This window comes from Epinephelus fuscoguttatus, linkage group LG11 (genome assembly GCF_011397635.1).
Source record: "Epinephelus fuscoguttatus linkage group LG11, E.fuscoguttatus.final_Chr_v1".
Classification (NCBI taxonomy): Eukaryota; Metazoa; Chordata; class Actinopteri; order Perciformes; family Serranidae; genus Epinephelus; species Epinephelus fuscoguttatus.
In genome coordinates, this window is record NC_064762.1 from 23,185,090 (window position 1) to 23,206,576 (window position 21,487).

Sequence of the window (21,487 nt, forward strand, 5' to 3'; positions counted from 1 at the left end):
GATATTCACACAACTCGAGGCTCGCTGTGGTCTGCCTGCAGGTAATAAGGTTGTGCTCTCATATGGGGAGAGCTTATATTTATAGGCACATGTTGGAAGCTGTGAGGGACAGGCTGTTCTGGTGTTGCTTGTTTGATATTACTTTAGTCTACTGAGCTGAGAAAATGAATCACAGCCTCTTCTTAAAACCACACTACCTTATTAGTGCATCGCCTGAACCACTGGTGTTTTATTCACCCAGCAAAATAGCCACTCATTTCTCAGCTCTGGCTTTTGTGTGAAATTGAATTCACACAAAAGAAATGAGGATGAGAGATAGTTTGTTAAAAAATAAAGTAAAAAAGTCCAATTAGATTTTTTTTTTTTTTTTTTTAAATGATTGCAATTCCACAGGTGCTCCACAGGTGTGGGTCCTCATTAAAATCCTCCAAATGATGGACACAAACATCAGCGTCAAAGCCGAGACAGAAGGACGCTGGCTCTTCTGGGGTCAGTGCACACAAGCTATAAAAGATGATTGATTCCCCTCGTAATCAGCATTTCTTCGGCTCTATTATTCCTAAAATCTTCTCTAATGATGGAAAAAGTATGAATTCTTAAAATTAGCTGTGATTTGTGATGGACTTTTAATGCATCAGATAATATTAATGAGTTTTGGGGTTTTTCAGTGAGATTTACTGATGGCATTGCTGCAGTGTAATTTGTCATTCTTGCCATGCATCGCATCGAGTGTGCAGAGAATTTCTTATTAAATGTCCTACTTTCTAGCCAGTGGCGTTTTTTTTAAGCACTGAAATGGATTTTTAATAGGAAATTTGTCTCTTCAAGGTGGTCCGGAAAGATTCTTCCCTTTGCGTATTGCCAGAGGTCCTCACTTATGTATTACATTTTTAAAATCCCTCCAGCTTACCTACTCTTATTTGCGTCAGGAATAGAAAGTTTCCCATTCTGATGCAATTCATTTTTTACATTCAGAACAAGTAATTTTCTTTTTTTATTTCATCCAAAAGCATAGTTTTTGCTGGAAAAGGTTATCTGAGAAAATGTGTTTATTTTCAACAATGCCTAACGCTCTGACAGACTTCCTCTCAGTCCCAAGTGGATGATTCGCAGCCTCTTATGGCCACTGGGCAATGCACCAACAATCCTGACAGTTAAACTGCCTTGCTCAGTAGCACAATAACGGACAATATGGTGACAAAGTACCCAACCTACCTCTCTTACCTAAGAATATAATACCGCCTTGCATTGACGCACGGACCAGTCATACAGTGAAACAAACTGTCGCTGTCTGCTATCTACCAAGAAGGGGGCTTCTAACAGGTTTTGGAAGGGACAGAAAAAATCAGTGGATTTGCCAAGAGGGGAAACATAGGCTGAGTTGGGTTTTTAATCAACTTGTTGTAGAGCCTTCTGTCAGGGCTAGATTGGTTTGAGCCCCAGAGAGGGGGAGGAAGAGGAGGAGGAGGGAGAGGGGCCAATTATGTCCTTGGGACTTAAAACAAACAATGCTGCTCAACTTGGACTTTATTAGAGAAATTGGACTTGAGAAAGACTTTGTTAATTTCCCACTCAAAGTCCTCTCTCCTACAACTTTAGTCATTTGGGATGAGGAATCAATAATCCAATGTTTTCTTTAATGTGCCAGGTTAGATCCTTTGAGTTAAAGAGAGTTTAACAAAGCTGCTTTCTGTTTTTTGGCTGGTTATTTTCAAAACATCATTACTTGTGTTTCACAGTCTCTGTTTGTTATTTAGTTAATTTATGAATTCTCTAACAAAGGCTGAGTATTGTTTTAAAAGTTAGGGTACCAGTGCCAATACCAGTACCCTAAGCAGGATTTTTACTTGTGCGTCAGCTCTATGCAGAGCCTACACTGTAGCCTACACACGTGGCCTACGCCGTTGTGACCATTTATACTCGTGTGGTGGTGTGTCTGTGTCACTCTGCAGTTACACCTCCAAAACACTGGTCGGCGGCAGAAGTTTCTGTGAAGAGCTGTAAAGTTTAGTTGATTCAAAACACATTAAACATGGCTTGATAGAGACAGTGTCAAACACAGGCACACAAAATGGCTTCACTGTAACTTGCAACATTCAGCAGACAAACCCTTGTCTTTATCTGGACACATTTTCCCCACAAATACAAAATACAACGCGATAACATTTTAAGCACAAGCCTATGGCATTTTACATTTTATAAATTAGCAGCTACTGGACTTTTCCTCTACTCATACGAAGCCAGGGACAACCTGACATTTAACGAAGGTAATGTTACAAAATTTGGCTCCATTACAACTCACAAGGTTCACTGACAAAACAACTGTCTTATACTAAACACGTTTTCCAAACAAATACAACATGCTAACGTTATTAGCACAAGCCTATGGCATTTTACATTGTATAAATTAGCCTCGCAATGTTTAGAGATTTCCTCTGCTCATATGAAGCCATAAATCCTAAGGATAAATTACACATAAGACTTAAAATGTTATTTTGTGGAGTTGTTATTGACTTTACAGTTTATTGTTTCTAATCTGTGAAAGTAAATAAAAGAATTGTTTCCACTGAGGGAAATGATTTCAGCTTACAGAAATAGACAGGAGGTCTGTATCGCCACAACTTGGCTTGTTTGCAATGTTACTTGACCACCCTGGACGTCCCTCCGAACCCTTTTCAAGCTATTCATTTTCTGGTCGAAAATTTGAATTGAACAGCCAAATCTGACTTGACTGACATAATTTTGAGTCAGGTACAGCCCCAATCTCGGCATGCTAAACGGGCAACTCTGTTATACATCACACTCGACTGTACTGTACCACATCACAGACTGTATGGGTTGTAGTTTCTGTGGTGGTGGGCCAATTACACATCTGAAGACCGCTTGCTGTAATTGGCTGTGAGAACAACCATGCAAATAGTCAGTCTTTCTAGATCTGGGTACAAAAAGGATTGACTGCAGGTTAAACTACCTGGTACTGGGATATTTTAGTCTATGGCTCATGCACCAAACCATACCAAGTATCTTCCACCTTCTCAGGTAAATATTGTCACTTAAACTGTGGACTGCTTATTGCTGCTTCAAATGGCAACAAGTAATGAAACACAGGAGAAATCTTTACTCACAAAAATAGCACAGTATTTCTAAACTGCATAACTGCTGATTTATGTTTACCAGTACACCTGTTTTGCTTTATATCAAAGAAACCACTGGGACACAAGATGCAAAAGCTATAATGTGGGTTATTTGAGCTTTATTTAGCACATACTCAGCTGCTGCTTCTACCTCTCTGCATCCCTTACCTTTTTATTTGTCACTCATTAAGGAAATGGGCTATGTCTGGTTTAGTCCCAACTCAAGTCGCATCTGATGTTATTTTTGTGATGTCTCACAGATTCTTTCGCCAACGGTTAGATTAGGGTTTGGTTATGGCTGGTTTAGTATTCTCCTCATTTATTGCTTTTTTTTGTCTCTGTGTTCTTCCTGATTTCTCAAGAGACTGATTTGACCTGTTTTGTTCCCTTGGTTAAAACCTCAGTCGGACTGTTTTGAGATGCTTTCCATTGTAAAACTTTGAAGAGCAGCTGTTCCTTGTTGGAGGTGGGGAAATTGACCATGAGTGCATTTGCCATAACTGAAGTACAGATGTGAGATTCATGCTTTATTGGAAGTGCTTTCAGACAGTATGTTTTGGCTTTACAGTAGAAGAGACTTCAAGGATGAAGACTGAGTGGTTGGTTTGGCAAATGTATGTCTGGTTAACCTTCTCACCTCTGATTAAGTGCACAGCTGCTTCCTTGAGCTTTTCTATGGGAAGCGCTCGGGGCTGTCTCCTACGCAGTGGATAAGTAGGGTCCCCACACGGTGTTAACACCAGGGGGAAGCTGCTGCTGGGCGAATCGGGTGGGACATTTTTCTCAGCTGCAGTGATTTGCAACTCAGTTAATATGTTGATTTTGTTCTTCATGTTACATCAGAGCGGCACCACATCAAACAGAGGAATATATCTGACAGTATCAGAGGCTGGATCATTTTATTTTGACTCTTAACTCTTGTCTAAATGAGAAATCAACCTGGCCTCTCTGAGCATAAGAGAGCAGTCCTGTGCCCATTGACGCACCCCTAATGATGTGCAAAGCCGCTGGATCTGATCTAAGGCCTCCCCTGGAACTCAGCTGCTGTCAATCATGCCACGGGACTAGACTGGCAAAGCCGACACAATGGCCGTCTGTGCCTCATTAGGGCTAAAGTGCTCGGGGGGTTGGAGGGGGACGTGGCTCAGGGATGAGGAAGAAATCTGAGGCTCACAGCACCCATCAGAGGACAGGAGCAGACTGAGTGGGCGGGCGGCGAATAAAGGAGCGTGTTAGATTGAATATTTTCAGATTGGTCATGACAAGAGAATACAGAGTATTTCGGGGGTAGAGGAGGAAACTGTGATGAAGAAGAGGACCGCTGGGAGTTACACAGCACTAATGGTCTCCTCCGCTTTCTTCTGAACATACTTGACGGCGTACACCATGGCTAACTGGCCAATTAGACAGCAGGGGAACCACTTGTGCTTGGCTCAGACCTGTTGTGTCCTCACTGGTTGACAGATCCTCTCTGTTGTGACACTTGGCTTATCTGTTTGATCTTCTCAGACATCGGTTCTTTTCCGAGATAAAAGATAATCATGTCTTTTCACAAGAGGATCTTCCTGTCTGTGTGAATCATCATTTGCCTTAACTGAGCCATGCCGGCATTTCCTGTTCCCCTTCCTATATTGAGTGCAGCCTTCACTGCCTTAACACCTTTTTAATGCTTTCATTGTGTCCACTCCCACCCCGAAAATGTAAGCTATATCTGGCCCACTCACCATCCTTCTCCTCCCACATTTTTTGTTTTTCCTTGCAGTTTTCACAAGACTCTTGGATGACCCTGATTTATATCTTAAGGCTTGTGTTTTGTTGCTCTCTCCTGTCATGACTGGAGGGGGAGGGGGGTCAAACTCATCGCTCTGAGCTCTCCGGCGATCTCTTTTAACTGAAGAGTGTGTTCAGGGTTATGATTACCGCTTTTCTTGGCCAGTCTACTTAGGATCATTCGAGTAAAATGGAAATAATTAGGTTACATGTGATTTTGCATTCCCCCTCCGCTCAGAACAAAAGCTCTTATTGAGATGATCACCCATGAGCCTTAAAGGGAGTGGCATCTACCTACGCATTTATTCCTGGAGGTACAACAAAGCAGAGCATTTAATCAAAGACAGAAGCTACTTGGAATTCTGGTGGTTTTCTTCTCTTCTCACATCCACCCAGCTTCACTTGGTATTCCAACAAAAACTACATATTCACTGCTATTTTGACAAATTGTGCTGTCAAGTTCAATAGTAATTTTACGTCATACTGTGCCTCCAAAATAGCTGCTGTCTGAAGAAAGTGCACTCTGTCCTGTGTTTTGCTGCATATTGCAGTTTTAAAGCACGTGTAAATGGACAAAATGTCTGTGTTTTGTACGAAAAACACACAATGATTTCTTATTTATGGGATTTTTTTTGTCATTTATAGGTTGTAATTCTCTGCAGTATTAGAAGCCATTTGAGATATCTTTCCCTGTGAGAAGCCAAATTGCAGCCTGTTACTTTGGCGTTCAGTTCACTCTTATTTATTTAGCATGCTGCTTTTTCTTTTTTAGTGAAGTTAAATTGGGCATTGGCATACTATACTGGAGCTGAAACTAAGCTTGGGCAGTATCTATTTTGTCATACCTTCATATATTTCACTGGGGTATATGGAAAGTAGAAAGCTATTATCCCTGCATTGTTAGGTGATATAGAATGTGACTTTATCGTGGGGAACAGCAGCAGGGGCCATGTGTTATTGGTCAGTTAATCGGCTATCAGCTTTTTCCTGCTCCAAGCTATCATTAGTATATTGGCCATTAAAAATCCACTATCAGTTAAACTCCAGTATATGGGATATTAAGATATTTCTGTGTGGCACTACCCCCCTCCTGTGGGATGTCATGCATCAAAGGGCCACAGGCTGGATTCGAACTCGGACCGCTGTGGCAACAGCCTTGTACATGGGGCGCCTGCTCTACCACTAAGTCACCAACGCCCCAGGAGCATCAACATTTTTGATAGTATTGACAATCATTCTATTATGATTAAATACCCTGGTATATTGTAATACCTCACCCAAGCCAAGCTGAAATGATTAGTGGATCAACAGAAATGGCAAAAATGGCAACTGTTTTTCTAATTAATTAATTGTTGACATAGTTTTTCCAGCAAACATACCAAACATTCTCTGGTCCCAGTTTTTTCACTGAAAGGATTTTTATTGCATAATTGCAAAGTGAATAGCTTTAAGGTTGACTGTTGGTTGGGCAAAACATCCAATTTGAAGACACCAGGGGCCTGTATCACGAAGCAGGATTAATGTCTTAGTGAGGTGACTTCAGGGTTAACCCTGGGTTTTCGGTCTCATGAAGCCGGTTCAGTTCTTATCGGGGTAGATCACCATGGTAACTTACTCTGAACGGCTATCCTGCTCCGGAGCAGGGTAAGTTCAGGGTTGAATCTGATCCTATAAAAAGCACCACCCACTGGCCAATCAGCTGTTTGGAAAAAAATGACTCCGCTGACAGAAATGCAGCCCAGTCATGATGGGAAGTTTAATTCATTTGATTGATTTTGATTTGAAAGTTTATTTTGAACATTAAAAAAGAAAAGAAAGTACCAACAACAGACAATGAAAATATTGTTCAAAAAGGAGTGGAAAGAAGTCGAAATGTCATCACACCCCTTCATAAGAAAGAAACTGATCATTTGCGGACACTTAATAGCACCATTAATTAGTGCCAACATTTCTTTTGTTGGAGGAAATGATCCCTGTTAAATATAATGGGCCTAAGTGACAGCTTTGCTGCTGGAAATGTGTAAAGTAGCCTATCATGTCTACACTTCATGGTGTTTGAGGGATTTTCCTTTTTGTTTTTTAAAGAGGGAGACTAGGTATATTTTTGCGCAGCTGTTCATTTCTAACACAGCTCAATATCAGGATGATTTTATTCAGACTATCAATTTGGTGTTGATATGATTTAATTGTGGTGTCAGCTTTAAGCTTTACTGTAGCATATATAACGTTATGACAAAGAAGACCAATTTATCAGACGCAATGATGTTAGACGATAATTGTTATACACGCAATTCATCTGCGCAGCATTGATTTCATGGGATTCAAGGGTGTGATCAGTGTCAGATGTACAGGTACAGGTACAGGTACTGTAGCTACTTGAACCAGTGATGAGTAATTTAACCTACACATCATTTTATTTGCTACCTTGTTTTGTCTTGATTTTTCCCTCTCTCCTCCTCCCTTTCTTCTTTCCTTACTCGTTTTTTTTTTTTCTTCTCTATTATGCGATTTCATTGATGTTTTGACGGGGGAATTTCTTTGATAAGCTTTTAGTGGCTTCTAACCTCTCCGGCACTTTTCTTTTTTTATTCTTGTAAATTTTATTTTTAACATTATGTGCAAATAAACTAATCTAAACTAAAACTAAACATTATTCATCCCGTTATGCGTTGCCATGCATGTTTCCTCCTCCTGCAGCTGCCATGGTGTTGGCCTTTTCTGTAATGTTGCTTCTCTCCTCCTCATATTTTAGTAGAATTAATCTCTGATACTCACATACTTTTTTTCTCCGCACATACGGTGCTCAGTGACGCTGCGCTTCTCTCATGATTGTGATTGGTCCACTGCATGCGCATTCACGGCTCTTGATAAAGCAACCCTGGGTTGAGTTACCGAGTTGATATCCAGCGTCGTGATACCGATTATCCTGATTACCATTGTTAGGGTTAGTCAACCCAGGATAGGTCTGGGTAACCCAGGAAAGGTTGATCTCGCTTCGTGATACAGGCCCCAGCTTGGCTTTCGGAGGTATTGTGACGGGCATTTATTTATTTATTTTTTGACTAATTTCTGGCATATTATAGACCGAAGGGTTAATCTTTTAATTAGTGATACTCAGCAGATTAATCAATAGTGAAAACAAAAATAGCAGTCCAGTATTAATATATCAAGATTGTGATATGAGACTAGATAACATCTTAAGTATTGTCCTTTCCTGGTTTTAAAAATAATAATCAGATTTTCACAGCACAGTTATCGCAGCCATGAGAGTTTACGATAATGATCTATATGCAAAATCAAAAAATAATAATAATATTGTCAGTTGAATTCCTCTTTAATTTGTTTATTGTGCATTTTGTGTCTTTTTTAGCAAATGAATTACACTCAAAATACGACTGCAGAGAGGTGGAGAGAGAGTCGGTAACCACGACTGCACAATAACGGGGTACAAAAAGAGTGATTACTCTTAATGGATAGTGAAAAGGCAACCAGATGGAGTTGGGGGAGGGGGACAAAGTGAGAATATGAAGTAATGAAAATACTTTAATAGGATATCAGTATTTCAGTTTTAGATATCACAGTTATCGTCAACAGCGGAATATCAGGACACCCCATTATAAAGGCTGTATTACAGTAAAGTGATGTAATTTTCATACACAACATGCTAGACTGTTATAGCTTTTCTTTTATTTTAAACCACTAAGTCATTATATCAACATTACTGATGATTATTTATCAAAAATCTCACTGTGTAAATATTTTGTGAAAGCACCAACACTCAACCGAGCAGTATCGTTGCAATATTGATATCGAGGTATTTGCTGAAAAATATTGTGATATTTGATTTTCTCCATATTGCCCAGCCCAGCCCCACCCTGTACGATGAAATTATAAAAACCTGTATACATCTTTTAGTAGGACCCAAGTATTTCTGCTTTCAGTGCTGACTTTTGTCAGCCGGTGTATTATTGTGCACACACACTAATTCTTGGCAGCTTGTCAAGTTTCACTCTTTGAACCAGCTGGTATTGATGGCATATTTATTACATCTAATGCCTTTGTGATAATGCTGGAGAGTCACAGCAGGTATGAGAAATGCATAGCTCTGTCAGTGGGGAAGTCATTAATCTCAAGTCTGTCATCGGACTTTGTTTTCCCAAAAGGTGCACTTCTCTCCGGTCTGCGCTGTCTCTGAGTTTGTGCACCATCAAAGCTTTCCGCTCATTTTCACGGCATAAATTCCCTATTATGTAAAAGTTACAAGATAATTAGCCTCTGTTTCCAGTCGCATTGATTATGATACTTAACCTTTGGAAACGTAGCAGGCCTGCAGTTGCTCATTAGAACATTAGTTCATCCGGCTTTATTCACCTCTTGGTATTTTGTGTTAAAGAGCAGCAGGCTGCCTGCAAAGTGTAATTGGGTTCATAAGAGATGTGTAATGAAGCCATCAGATTGCCTTATACTCAATACTTTTTTTTAACAGTCAAGTCATGTACAATATGGCCAAGCTCTCAGCAGCCTGCCTGAACAGATAAGCCCACTCCAGTCTAACCAATCAACCAGAGCACAAAACTATACAATAGACGAACTGCTGAGACATTCAGTGGATTAATCAAATCGATTAGCAGAGAATGTACTGGGAGCAGTTAAGTTAATCAGTTAATTGTTCAATTTCTCAACAAAAAATGCCAAACGTGCTACATTCAGCTTCTCAAATATGAAGATTTGTTGCTTTTCTTGGTTTTATATCACATTTTTCAGACAGAGAAGATATTTAGAGACATCTCCTCGGGCCATAAAAACTTTTAATGGTCATTTTCACTTATTTTCTAACATCTTTAGCTAAGCAATTGAAATAAGCCTTTGTTGCTGCTGTAGGCAAGTTTCTACAGCAGGTTGTTTGGATATTGAGGCTGAATCCCAATACCCCCCTTACCCCCAGCATGTAGCCCTTACCCCTCCATTTTGCGGACCCACATCTTGGAGTAGGGTGTCCCGGTGCTTGTTGGGATAGTAGGGGTGAGTGTAGGACTACATTGCCCTCTAAATGGAGGGCACATTCCAAAGCAAGCAAGCAAGCACACACACACAAAAACAATTGCTTGTAATATGCTGATGTCTGGGTAGCTAACAAGCTAGCAACTGAACGTTACATTGTTGTTGTTGATTTGTGCATAAAAGTCCCACATTTTGACATATTTCCATGTCACATTTCTCCCTTTGATGTTATATGGTGCCTTGAATTTAACCTAAGTCCAACGGTGAAGTTGCTGCAGTTGTTACGCTCCTCTAATATCAGTGTAGACTGGAAGAGTTGGAGCACAGATCGCTAACGTTAGCCTTCAAAGCACCGCTAGGGGCCTGGTAATAAAGCAGTGATCTTTTTTATTTGATGACTTGTTTGATTGATTGATAGCGTGAAACTTTGTGAATGAATCACAAGCGTCCATGTTTTTCTATCTCCATCAGATAAATGGCAGATGATTTCAACCACTACCCCGAGTAACTCTGTTCCAATGGGCAAAGGGGCACTTGAAAACAAGGGGTCCAGGGAAAGATTAGAAATGGGATTGGGCCTTAGATATTTTATGAGTTTTAATGGGGACTGAAATGCACTGTTTACTCCAGCGGCAACCCCTTGAGCTGAAGATTAAGCTAACATGGACGTGCCAAAAACTGCAGTTCCTCTAAAGGCCACATGAGGGTGACTCCAGAAGCCATTCAGCCCTCATAGACCTCCATATTAAAGTGCCCAACTTTAAAGCAGAAATAAACATGTTTACAGCCTGGTACAAAAAAGGTTTTGGTCTCTATAGCTAATTTGCGTCTTAATGGCGAGTTTATGGGGGATATACTTTTATATAACCAAACCATTTACATTTTATTAAGGCTTACAGTAATGTGTAATTAAAGCTGGGCCGCTTTGAACAGGCTGTCTTGCTGATAGTGTCCTTTTCAGTCAGATCCACCCCTCACTCCTGCTCAGCACTGGCCTCTCGCCCAAATATGGTCACTTCTGGCTCCAAAAATTCAAGGTGGCAAAGACTGAAATACCGAAACGAGAGTCCACAAACCAGTGGCTGACGTCACGGTAGCTACATCATTATTTTCACATTCTGTGGTTCACACATGTAGACTCAAAGCAGTGCTCTCATGAGCCTGAAGCTTGAGGGCATGTTAATACCCTCACATCCCAATATGTACATTGAAACTTGATATAAACCTCCGGTCCGTACTGCCACTGAGGAGATTCCTGTCTAACACGGCTCCAGTGTAAGAAAGGGATGCCAAAATCTGCTAACCTATTAGACAAAGAGCTCCATTCACCAAGTGATGTGATTTCACTCATTGTTTATCTTATTCAAGTTGCAGTGGCTAATTAAAAGTCCATTATATGGAATGGGGGAAATGGCGCCAATCACGTTTTCTTCCATTTAGTTTCAAGTACTTTTACATTGATCTTGAGCTGAACACAGCTGTGCCTTTATTTCATGAAGGGGAATTAAAACAAACATGATGGGTTGTCTCCAGGTTGTGGCACCACTTGTTGGAGGATATTTGTAAAAAGTTGAACTTTTCTCAACTTGGTTGTGCTGTGGACTGACTTTTGCGTCTTGAGTTCAATGGGCTGTCACGCCTGTAGAGTTTGAGTCTGTATGTGCGAATGATGGTTAAAACCATAAAATTACACTCAGAGGTGGTGAAGTCCCTGAAAGCCATACTTGAATAAAAGTACAGATATCTTACCAGAAAATGACTTTGGCAGAAGTATACCTTTTATTTAGGAAATGTAGTGGAGTAAAGGTGAAAGGTGACAAAAATAAGTACTCAAGTAAAGTACCAATACTGCAGGGTATGCTAATATTCCAGAACCACTGACAGTCATTGTACCCAGATACATTTACATGGAAATCAGGACTGTGTTTTGAAAGTGGATACAATTCTCAGAGTAACAGAAATGACAAAACAGAAATCCCAGTAAATGATGGTGTTAACAAAGCAGTTGGATGGAGATCTATCAGCAGCGAATGCTCACTGTTGATATAGTTGAAGACAATTCTGGAGGATAACACAAAGGCAACAACAGTGCCTGTGTTTTGGGGTGTGGCCCATCATTTTAGCTTGTCTTTAGGAACTAACAGACGGGAGGATCAAGGATTTTGTCTGTGTGCTGTCCCTCATTTGAAATTGCCCATCATGTCTGCCAGCTCAGTGATAAGCCGACTCAGTTGATCAAACAAACATTTGGTATGAACACTTTGCTTGCTCTAGCGTCTCTCCGGACCGTTGTATTTTGTCACCGAGCCTGCATAATTTGTTTTTTTACAAATGATGACAGTGACTTTGATTATATGGAGGTTTAATTAGAAATAGTTTGGCCCTTGTTTATTTAACACTCTCTAAATGTAACTCATAAACAAACCGACCTCATGCAAATAACTCATCTATAGTTTAATTTAGCCCCAGTCAGACTGAAACATTGACTCATATGCTGCAAATTAGGCTACTCTTTCTAAATTGGGCAGCTCGTGCAGAGAAGGATGATTGCGTGAAATTGTAATTTGGTTTCAAATGATCTAGATGACTGTTGTCCAGATGGGGTGCTTATAGCGTATTAAGACAGATCAGCTCATATGGAAAGAGAGCTGTTAACAGATTACTTTTTAAAGCTTATACCTCCAGAGAAAATTACACCTGGAAGTAGAAAATCTGAGTTCACACCTGTGAATGATAACCAAATTTAAATGGAATCATTCAGTGTTTACTGGCCGGTGAAGTGTGCTGTCGTGTTATTTGAAAAATGTTCCCCCTTCACCGTCGTATTTCTGAAAGACGAGATGGAGGTGTAATAACAGGCTGATAAAAGTCATAAGTGTAAAGGGTCTTGACGTCTGTGCGTCATGCTCCAGCAACCTGGCTCACCTGTGAGCATAATGCGGAGGAAGAGAGGAAACAAATTAATGCCAGCCAAATACTCATGTCATGATCCGTGCCGGTAAACTTTTGACAGCTATTGAAACAGTCAAACAGTCACTGCTCTCAGGTTTTTGAATCTCCCAGTCGAGTGCACTCGTTTATGAAAAAGTAATTTTCCAGCAGTGTCCTCTCTTTGGAGTTTCTTTGTTGGGTCTACTTCATTTTGCTTTTACTGAAACCAAAAGAGGAAAACATAGAGAATTTGATGGACAAAATAACAGGAGCAGCTTTGCAGTGTAATTCAGATTAATCCAATAATGCCATCAAGGTATGAACCCAAGAGTGACCATACGTAACAAAAGCCCCATGAAGCCCCATCAGAGCTGAAGTTGGTCAGAGCTGACAGTGTGAACACAAAACGAACTGAGTCCCTTTTCTGTTGGTCTAATTTTTGGTCCGCTTTAACAGGACTGAGTTTAGTTTGTTTGAAGGATGGTGAATGAACGATTTGGTTTCTCTTTCACTGCGCCTGGCGCTCTGCTGCTCCGTCTGTGACTAGAGTAGCCTACGCTCTACACTCCAAAAATGTGATGCAATGAATAACCAAACAGCATATACTTTCCAACAGTGCTCTTAATGAGTGGTCCATCTCCAAAAATAAAAAAATCAGTAGGTTGCAGTTGTAACAAACCGCCACAAATGAATGAAACCCTGGGATGGGACCAGTGGTCATTTTGGGGTGGCCCACAAATCACTATTTTATGAACTTAAAAATGTGTCTAACGAGACATTAAGGGGCAATTTTAGGCACCTACAACACCTAACTCAAGAAAGATCAAATAATATTCTGTGCATCCAACATTTCCTTCTTATTTCTGAAGGTAAAGCAACAAAGAAGCTCACAGTATAAAGTACAAGTGTCCCAAGCTACAGAGTATTAACTGTTCTGAGAGCAGATGTTCAGCTCAGCTTATAGTGCTCAGCAGCTCTGTGGGCTCATTCTCTAGTACTTTATCATCAGGGATACAAAGACGCAGACAGATAGGTAATAAAAAGGAGGTGTTTTTTTTTTTTTTTAATCAAAGTCTGATTTTATTATATATAACCAATATGTAGTTAACATATCCATAAAGTCTAACCATCATTTTAACAAGTCATAGTAAAGGCTTATCTAAAAACAAACCTTCACTAAGAAGCTAGTTAATTATACAGGTGAATTACTATTTAAATTAAAATGGAATACTTTGACCTACAGTAATGAGCAGGGAGTAAACACCTGTACGCTAACATCAGGTCAGCATCGTGCTTGACCAAAAATATTGTCTCCAATGTCCCTAATAAAAGATATTCAAAACATAATATGACTTTAATTGGTATGACTCAGAATGCAAAAATACATCTTGTTTTGTGCCTCCTGAACACTTTACTCATTGGAGATAACTTTACCTGAAGTTTGTTTGCTATTTTTTCCTCTTGGCATGCTGGGGCTCTAAACTTTGCCAAATAGATGCAGTCACAGATGGAATAATTAAAAGCATCTTCAAGCAATCTGACTTCTGATATAATTAGCTGACATGTAATCATTTGTTGGTTTGATAGACTGTCACTTGCCAGTTTTAACGTCTCCAGGGGCATTCGTGGGTACGCAGCAAAGTGGGTATGTGTGGGCACCTTAAATGTGTCCCAGGTGGTTTCACCTTGGGGAAAAAGAACTTACAAGACAAACATGCCCCAACGAGGCAGTTACGCCTGGTTTGGCCAATTGGGTAGCCAGGCTTCAGTCCATGGTGGCCATGGGCACCCCTTGACACCATGGAAATTCGTAGTCCATGGTAGAACTAGTGCAATTAGGGCTGCAACAACTAATTGATTAATGTCGGTTAGAAAATTAGTTGGCAGTGAATTTTATCATCATTTAGTTGGGTCTATGTTATGATGCATGGCACTGGCCATGGTCTCCTAAGGTCTCCTAAGGTGGGGGCAGTAACCCAGCCAATGCTGCGCCTTGTGTAGCTCATGTGACGAGGAAATCACAATGTCTCCTTTGTCTTCAACCATTTGTTCCAATGTAACTGGGCTCCTGACAAAGTTTTTTTTTTTTTTTTAAAGCTAACGATTACTGTCCCTTACATTTGTTTTTTAAATTTACCTGTAATTGTGTATTTGTCTGTCAAAACAGACACAAACCTTTAGCTAAAGCTGATTAGCTGAACTTCAGTCAGAGAGACATTGCGGTATAACGAAGGTTATGGAGTTCTTGGAATATTTCATGCCAGTAGCCAGCGACGGTGAAGCCTTCATTTCTTCATAAAAAAAACATACATTTCCCCTTATTTTCGATGCATGGCTGCATTCCCCATTGTCCTTTTATTTATTTGTATTTGTTTAATTGTAGTAGCCTTATATGTACTCGCTCTTGATTGCAGCATGCATTTGCTTTTTTATTTGCAAGTTTGAAAGAGTGTTGTACAAGAAAACAATGAAAATGTTTTGTCTTTTGAATAAAATGCTGTTTATCTAGTCAATATCTGATTAATCTAGGTGATAATCATCAGATTAATCAATGAGAATAGTCATTAGTTGCAGCCCTAACTGCAATGGTTAGCATTTCTTTTTGATGGGATTGTCAAGTTGCCAATGGTTGCAACACAGTGTCCTCTCACTACATTATTTCACCCTGCAGAAGTTGTATTTGCAGGAGACTGGAAATTATTTTTTTTGTCTGTTTTGCTCGTAATTCTTTATCTCACCTGCAAAGGCTGGCCATGGATTAGTTGAGCTTTGTGCTCATGCAGACAAATCACCTAGCCACTGGCGATGTATGCAATTTGAAGATAGAGTAAGCTCTCACAAGTGGAGGCTTTCTGTGTTGGTGCAAGGCAACCAGGGACAACTGTAACAGAAAAATGAGAATTTGTTTGCAGTTTATTGTCATGGCCTTTCAATAGCTCAGTTAGTATTTGTGAATGTAAGGAAGTACTCTTCCCATCAAATCCACCTGATGTAGTTACGAGAGGTAAAAGTTGGTAGCTTTGGACGATGTGTATATTTCTCTGTAAGCAGTCACTTTGTGCAAAAAGGCTTTTTGTTTGCAGTGATAGTTCCCCCAGAGCACAGCGAGATAAAATGAAAAGTGGATGCTTTGGTAATATATTGCAATTAGCATGTATCTGTTTGGTGATTTTGTTCTTCTATTCTCAGATGTGATAAAAGCTTTGTCTTCACCTTTTGTTTTTGCTTGAATTGAGCATATTTGCACATTAGAGCTATACACAGACTTTGTTGTTTTGCAGTTGCCGATCGGAGCCCAAATCTCAAGTGTTGTTTCTCTTGGCTCACAGCCATCCAGCTTTAAAGTGTGATTACCATATTAAGTCCTCTAAATAAACTAATTAAAGGACATTATAGGCAGCCGTATTTGTTTGGAGGAATGAAATTTAAGCAGAGCTGTACTTGATGTATAAATGAAGTGTCACAAGGTTTCATAGTAGTTGTTAATAATCCCTAAGAAAACAATACAACATACTTCCACTGAAATGGGAGAAATCTACGTGTTTAATCAAATACCCAAGATGCATTTCCACTGTAATTTTATGCTTTCACATCATGTACATGGCCACTTATGCAGTATATGTAGTAGTATGTACACATTTAAATTTCATATTAATACATATTCTGATAACTGATTTTTTTAAGATGTATGCCGTGCGATTGCTTCACCCAGTGAAAATTCCTCAAGATTTATTTTCCTAAAGAATGTTGTTATCAATAAATGTTATTCATATGAAGTGGCTCTTATACACAATATTTTTTTCGGACAATGTTTAACTCGACAAATTCAGTTGTGCTCAATTTGGACTGTTTTCTTACTGTTTTATTTTTAGACAAGTCAATTAGTGTAAGTTTAAACCCCTGTTTTAAATTATTTGTTGGGAACATCAAAAGTACCCAGCCTGCTGTTCGGCAGCGTAACAATTTATAGGGGTCCCCTCTCAATGCTCTACTCAGTCTGTACATAATGCACTATTAAATATGTCCTGTAGATATCAAGAGCTAAACTGTTTAAATGTTGTTGTTCTGTTTCCCCCATAACCGTCACTTTTTTTTTTTCATCATACAATACATATGTGATGTATAAACTGTATATATGACAGCATGTTTATGGATGTGTGTTGGTATATCTTATGTTTATTGTTTAATATGCAAGCTACCGTTCACGGCATGAGTTTTTAAGAAATAAAAAAAACATGCTAAGTGTGAAGGCAATTGGATGAACAGTTGTCACAAACGCTGAAGAACAGACAGACTTTCATTCTGGTTAGATAATAGTTAGCAAGTGTCTAATAATGTTGAGTCTTCTGTTAACATGCCATCAGATTACCTTGTAATGCTAGCTCAGAAGCAGCCCATTGAGAGTGTCTCTAACACAGTGAACAGCACATATACAACTTGCTATCTTGTAATCACATCTACATCGTCTTCTCCTGCAGGTACATGATGTTAATCAACGGAAAAAATGAAGTTTACATGATCGACAGAGACAACACGATCTTCCACATAGCGAACCTAGAGTTTCCTTTCCGGAAGGAGCCACGTGTCCACTTAGCGAATACACTACTGGATGGGGTGAGTTGTTTTCCTTCCTAATACTGGCTTTTGTTTTGGATTATGTTTTTGTGACAAAGCTGCAGGGTTCTCACGGTCATGAAATTCCTGGAGAAGTTAAGAAAATTGAAAAACAGTTTTTCAGGCCTGGAACTGGACTATGGTTTAAAATATATTCATAAAAATCCCAAAATTTGGCTAACATTACATGAAGTACATTCTTTGTAATACTACTTTAAAAGGCCTACACACTAAATAGGATATAAGATGCTCGCTAAGATGGCTTCGCAACCTCAGGTGTAACCTGCCGCTGCGCTCTTGAAAGCCGACACAAGAAAGCCACAAGAGTAGCGCCTAGGGCTGACCTCACATTTCCAGACTGTTATGTACGTGGCATGTGTACGGCCCCTAATTTCCAGGGCTGGTACCTCGGTTATTCCACAGGCTAGTTAAGAACATGTTGGGCAGGAAATCCAAAGTGTGAGATCATTTTGAGAAGGTGAAGGACGAATCCAAGGTGATGTGTAAACTCATCTTCATTGGTCGACTACAAATATGACATATCATCTGAAACATGTCAGTAGCTACATGCCCATTAGCCACTTAGCACAATCATTACTGCTTTGCCGACAGCGTCATTAACAGGCGGCTCGCTCAGTGTGTGACGTGCACTTGTAGATAAAATATAGGCCTATATTAATGAAGGTTCATTAGTACGGTTTGTATGTCGCTGTAATGTAGCACAGTGTTAACAGTGTTACTGATACTATTCTTTATCACACCTTCAACTCAAACCATTGTGTTGCCCCACCCAAAATCTATCATTTAATAATTACATTGATATCGTAAACATGCGGGCGACTAGTCGACTACTGGCCCTAAATGACAACTACTGGTCAATGAGGAGAATTCGTAGTCGGGGGCAGCTCTAGAGAATTCATTGTATAAGATGTGGGGGAACCTTGATGCTAACTTTTGGCTTCCTGTAAGCCTCATACTTGTTTCTCCCTTGACTGGCATTGCATTTCCCCTCCATCTCCAACTTCGTCACACTCCCATCCTGTATCTGCCGCTCAGTCTTGCAGATAATTGACATCAGTTGCCAAACCTTAGGTGAGAAAAAGGCATGTTTCAGTCTGATGGTAGAGCCTGTCAGAGAAGGCCAACGGGAAAATGATGATCCATGTGCTGGAGAAATGGCTAATGAAATGTTTTACAGTTATCAGTCACTGTGCCACTCTGTGTTGTAGTGTGACACTCAGCAGTGCACTCCCCGGGGTGATGGCGGGGGTCGCTGATTTATCCTCACCCTGTAATTCCAGGCTCAGACTCTTATTGGCATGCTTGTGCTGTTTAGGTCATACAGGTCCCTGGCAGCAGGTGCACATGTATGAGTCATTATCACACCCCCTAACTGAAAACACAGGCAAGAAAATTGCTGCATGATCACGTCGTCAGCCCAGATTTGATTATAAATGTCTGGTAGTGTCTTGTGTGTGATATTCCGGTACAGGAGATGACGGATAAGGTGCCTGTGATTGTTTTTGTTTTGCTCCCGGCCTTGTTTTGTTAGAGTTTAGTAATTTTATGTAAAATAGGTGCATGTACTTCCTCTTGGCTTAACAGTTGCTGATTGATGCGGTGAATTTAGTTTCCTCACTCAGGCAGGACATGTAATTGCAGCGCATTAGTGTTGCTTTGAAGGAGCGGTGCGGATGTGTGTTTAGATTGCTACAAGGTTTGTTTTGACTTTGTTTATTCATCTGTTGATGCTTCTGGCTCTCAGTTCGGAGAGGCTGTGTTCAGCTGTTTACAGTGAGCCCTGTAGAAGCCCAGCTGTGTTGTCTGATATGTTTCATCTTTAGCCCAAAGGCACTGATCTTTGTCTTGACGTGCTGTTTTTGTGGTACAGTTTTTAATGAGCTTTACATCAACTTGAGTTGCAATATTGGATGACTGCGCAACGGCGATTTAATTCCTGGCGGTTTCTTTTGGTCACATTAATGTATTCATCCGCTGCCGTCTGTGCAATGCACCAGATGCATAATGATGGCAGCCTCCTGGAATGACATCATTGCTTCTCTACAACCCCTCCTGCAGTGATCTGTATGCCCGCCATTCAGTCCTCTTTCTCCGCTCCACCAGCCTGGATGTGACAATTTAGAGTGGATGTTTGGTCTTTTGTCCCTGAAATCATGTCAGCCAGTGTGGATGCACGTAGAAAAATAATAGTTTTGATGGATGATTGTTACTTCTACCACACTATGAGTAGTCTGTAAGCTAAGATCACCCACTGCTATTAGTGAAGCCAGCATCAAAGTGCTATGTGTTCATAATCTGCCACTATATTGCGGGCTGTTTGAGAAGGCCCAGCATCTATGATAAGTAGGGTTGGGTAGCATAGTCGGTACTTTAAAGGACCGAATTACATTGGTATTACTAAGTACCAAGTCACATTACATCATGTTAAATTCATCAATGTCAAGTGACAGTCCTTTGAAGATCACCTGGGTGAGAACACTGGGGTTGAGACAAGACGCAGAGGTACTGTGAAGCATCATGAAACCCGTAAGCCAGTCAGGGAGCTCCACTGAGCTGCTGGATTCAACTTCGGACAGGAGACGGAAGTGCCCCAATGCTGGGCCACAAGACGAGCAGACAGACAGAAACAGAAGATTAGCTCTCTGTATGGTTATTAAAAAAAAGCAAAGGAGCAGAATTGCATTCAAGTCTACGACATCACTCCTGCAGCTTGTTGAAAAATGTATTTATTATTTTACGACAGAGAAAGTAAAGTACCATAAAAGAGCACCATTGGGTAGCAATATGGAATTCCAGGCACTGGATCAAATGTGAACAGTGCCCAACGCTAATGATAATGTGAAGTCATTTCTCCACTATGCTTTAGAGTCTCATTAGATACACTCAGTTCTGCTTATTTGCATCTTGGAGGAAACTTTAAGAATCTTGGGAGATATTAAGTTGGAACATGTTTGCTTGACTAGGCCCTGTCTGCACGTGTAGAGATGCATTTGAAAATGGGTATTTTCCCCCTTGTTTTAAAATGACAACAACAACAAAATCTGTCAACACAACCTTCATTTTATAAAATATTTTCATCCACACCAGAACACTGAAACGACTCCAGATGCGACACTTAAACGACTCTGGCGCTTGCTTTCTTCCAGTCTCTCGTCGTGGCAAAGGTAGTAAAGTGCACAGGCTTCCTTTTTTGAAACACCTAGTGGAGATCTCGTCACTGTTGAGTACCTTTTTGATGCAAGGACAAAGATGCTCACACAGAGATGCCAGTGATGCTTTGGACATTGTAAAGTTTTCCTTTCACTTCTCATCAACAACAATCTCGTCTCTATAGTGTCCCACCATCTGTTGGTTCGACCGGACCTGATTCAAAAGAGTCGTTTCTGGCAGGCTTTCAGCCATAAAGTAGCCATGAGACCAAGCAGTGCTGACAAAACTTAAACAAACCGGTTGCCATTGTTGTTGTTGTTTCCGTTGCATGCAGATAACGCAAAGCAATGGTGCACTAGCAAATGTGCCAACTGGGGAGAGGACTTCATGGTTTCTCAGACACTCTGTCCACACGGATACAAAGTAACTGGAGTTTTGAAATTTCTGCACCGTACAAGGAGATGTTTCAGTGACCTAAAACTGCATTTGCATGTGGATGAGAAGTCAAAATATAGAGGAAAATGTCTATTTTCAAAAAATAATTGTATACGGATAGACAAGACCTAAAGGCCAATTCCTGGTTTCGACATCCGTGGGGTCGAAAGGGTTGGTGTGAATCTGCATGACGTAGACTTAGCCAGTTTTCAGTCTGCGGACGTCCACATGCAGCCCAAAATTTGTGACTGTCCAGTTAGGTACCACCTGAGCTTGACCCAGGTTTTGTCTTTAAGGCTTCTGAAACCATTGTGTGGCATTAGTCACTTCATTATAACTTATTTCAGGTAATTGTCTTAACTTCTGGATTAGAAAAAAACATATTTTCATCCACATACATTTTGAGGAGATGTCATTGTGTCTTTTCAACC

The 21,487-nt window shown here is 40.3% G+C and overlaps 1 protein-coding gene across 1 annotated transcript in view; it reads left to right on the forward strand.

Annotated features, from left to right (window-relative positions):
* Positions 1–21,487, forward strand: part of rngtt (RNA guanylyltransferase and 5'-phosphatase) — a 143,366-nt gene that overhangs the window by 24,124 nt on the left and 97,755 nt on the right. Inside the window, exon 9 of the mRNA XM_049590275.1 lies at positions 17,315–17,450. Coding sequence (XP_049446232.1) covers positions 17,315–17,450 — 136 coding nt within the window. The remainder of the gene's footprint in view (positions 1–17,314; positions 17,451–21,487) is intronic.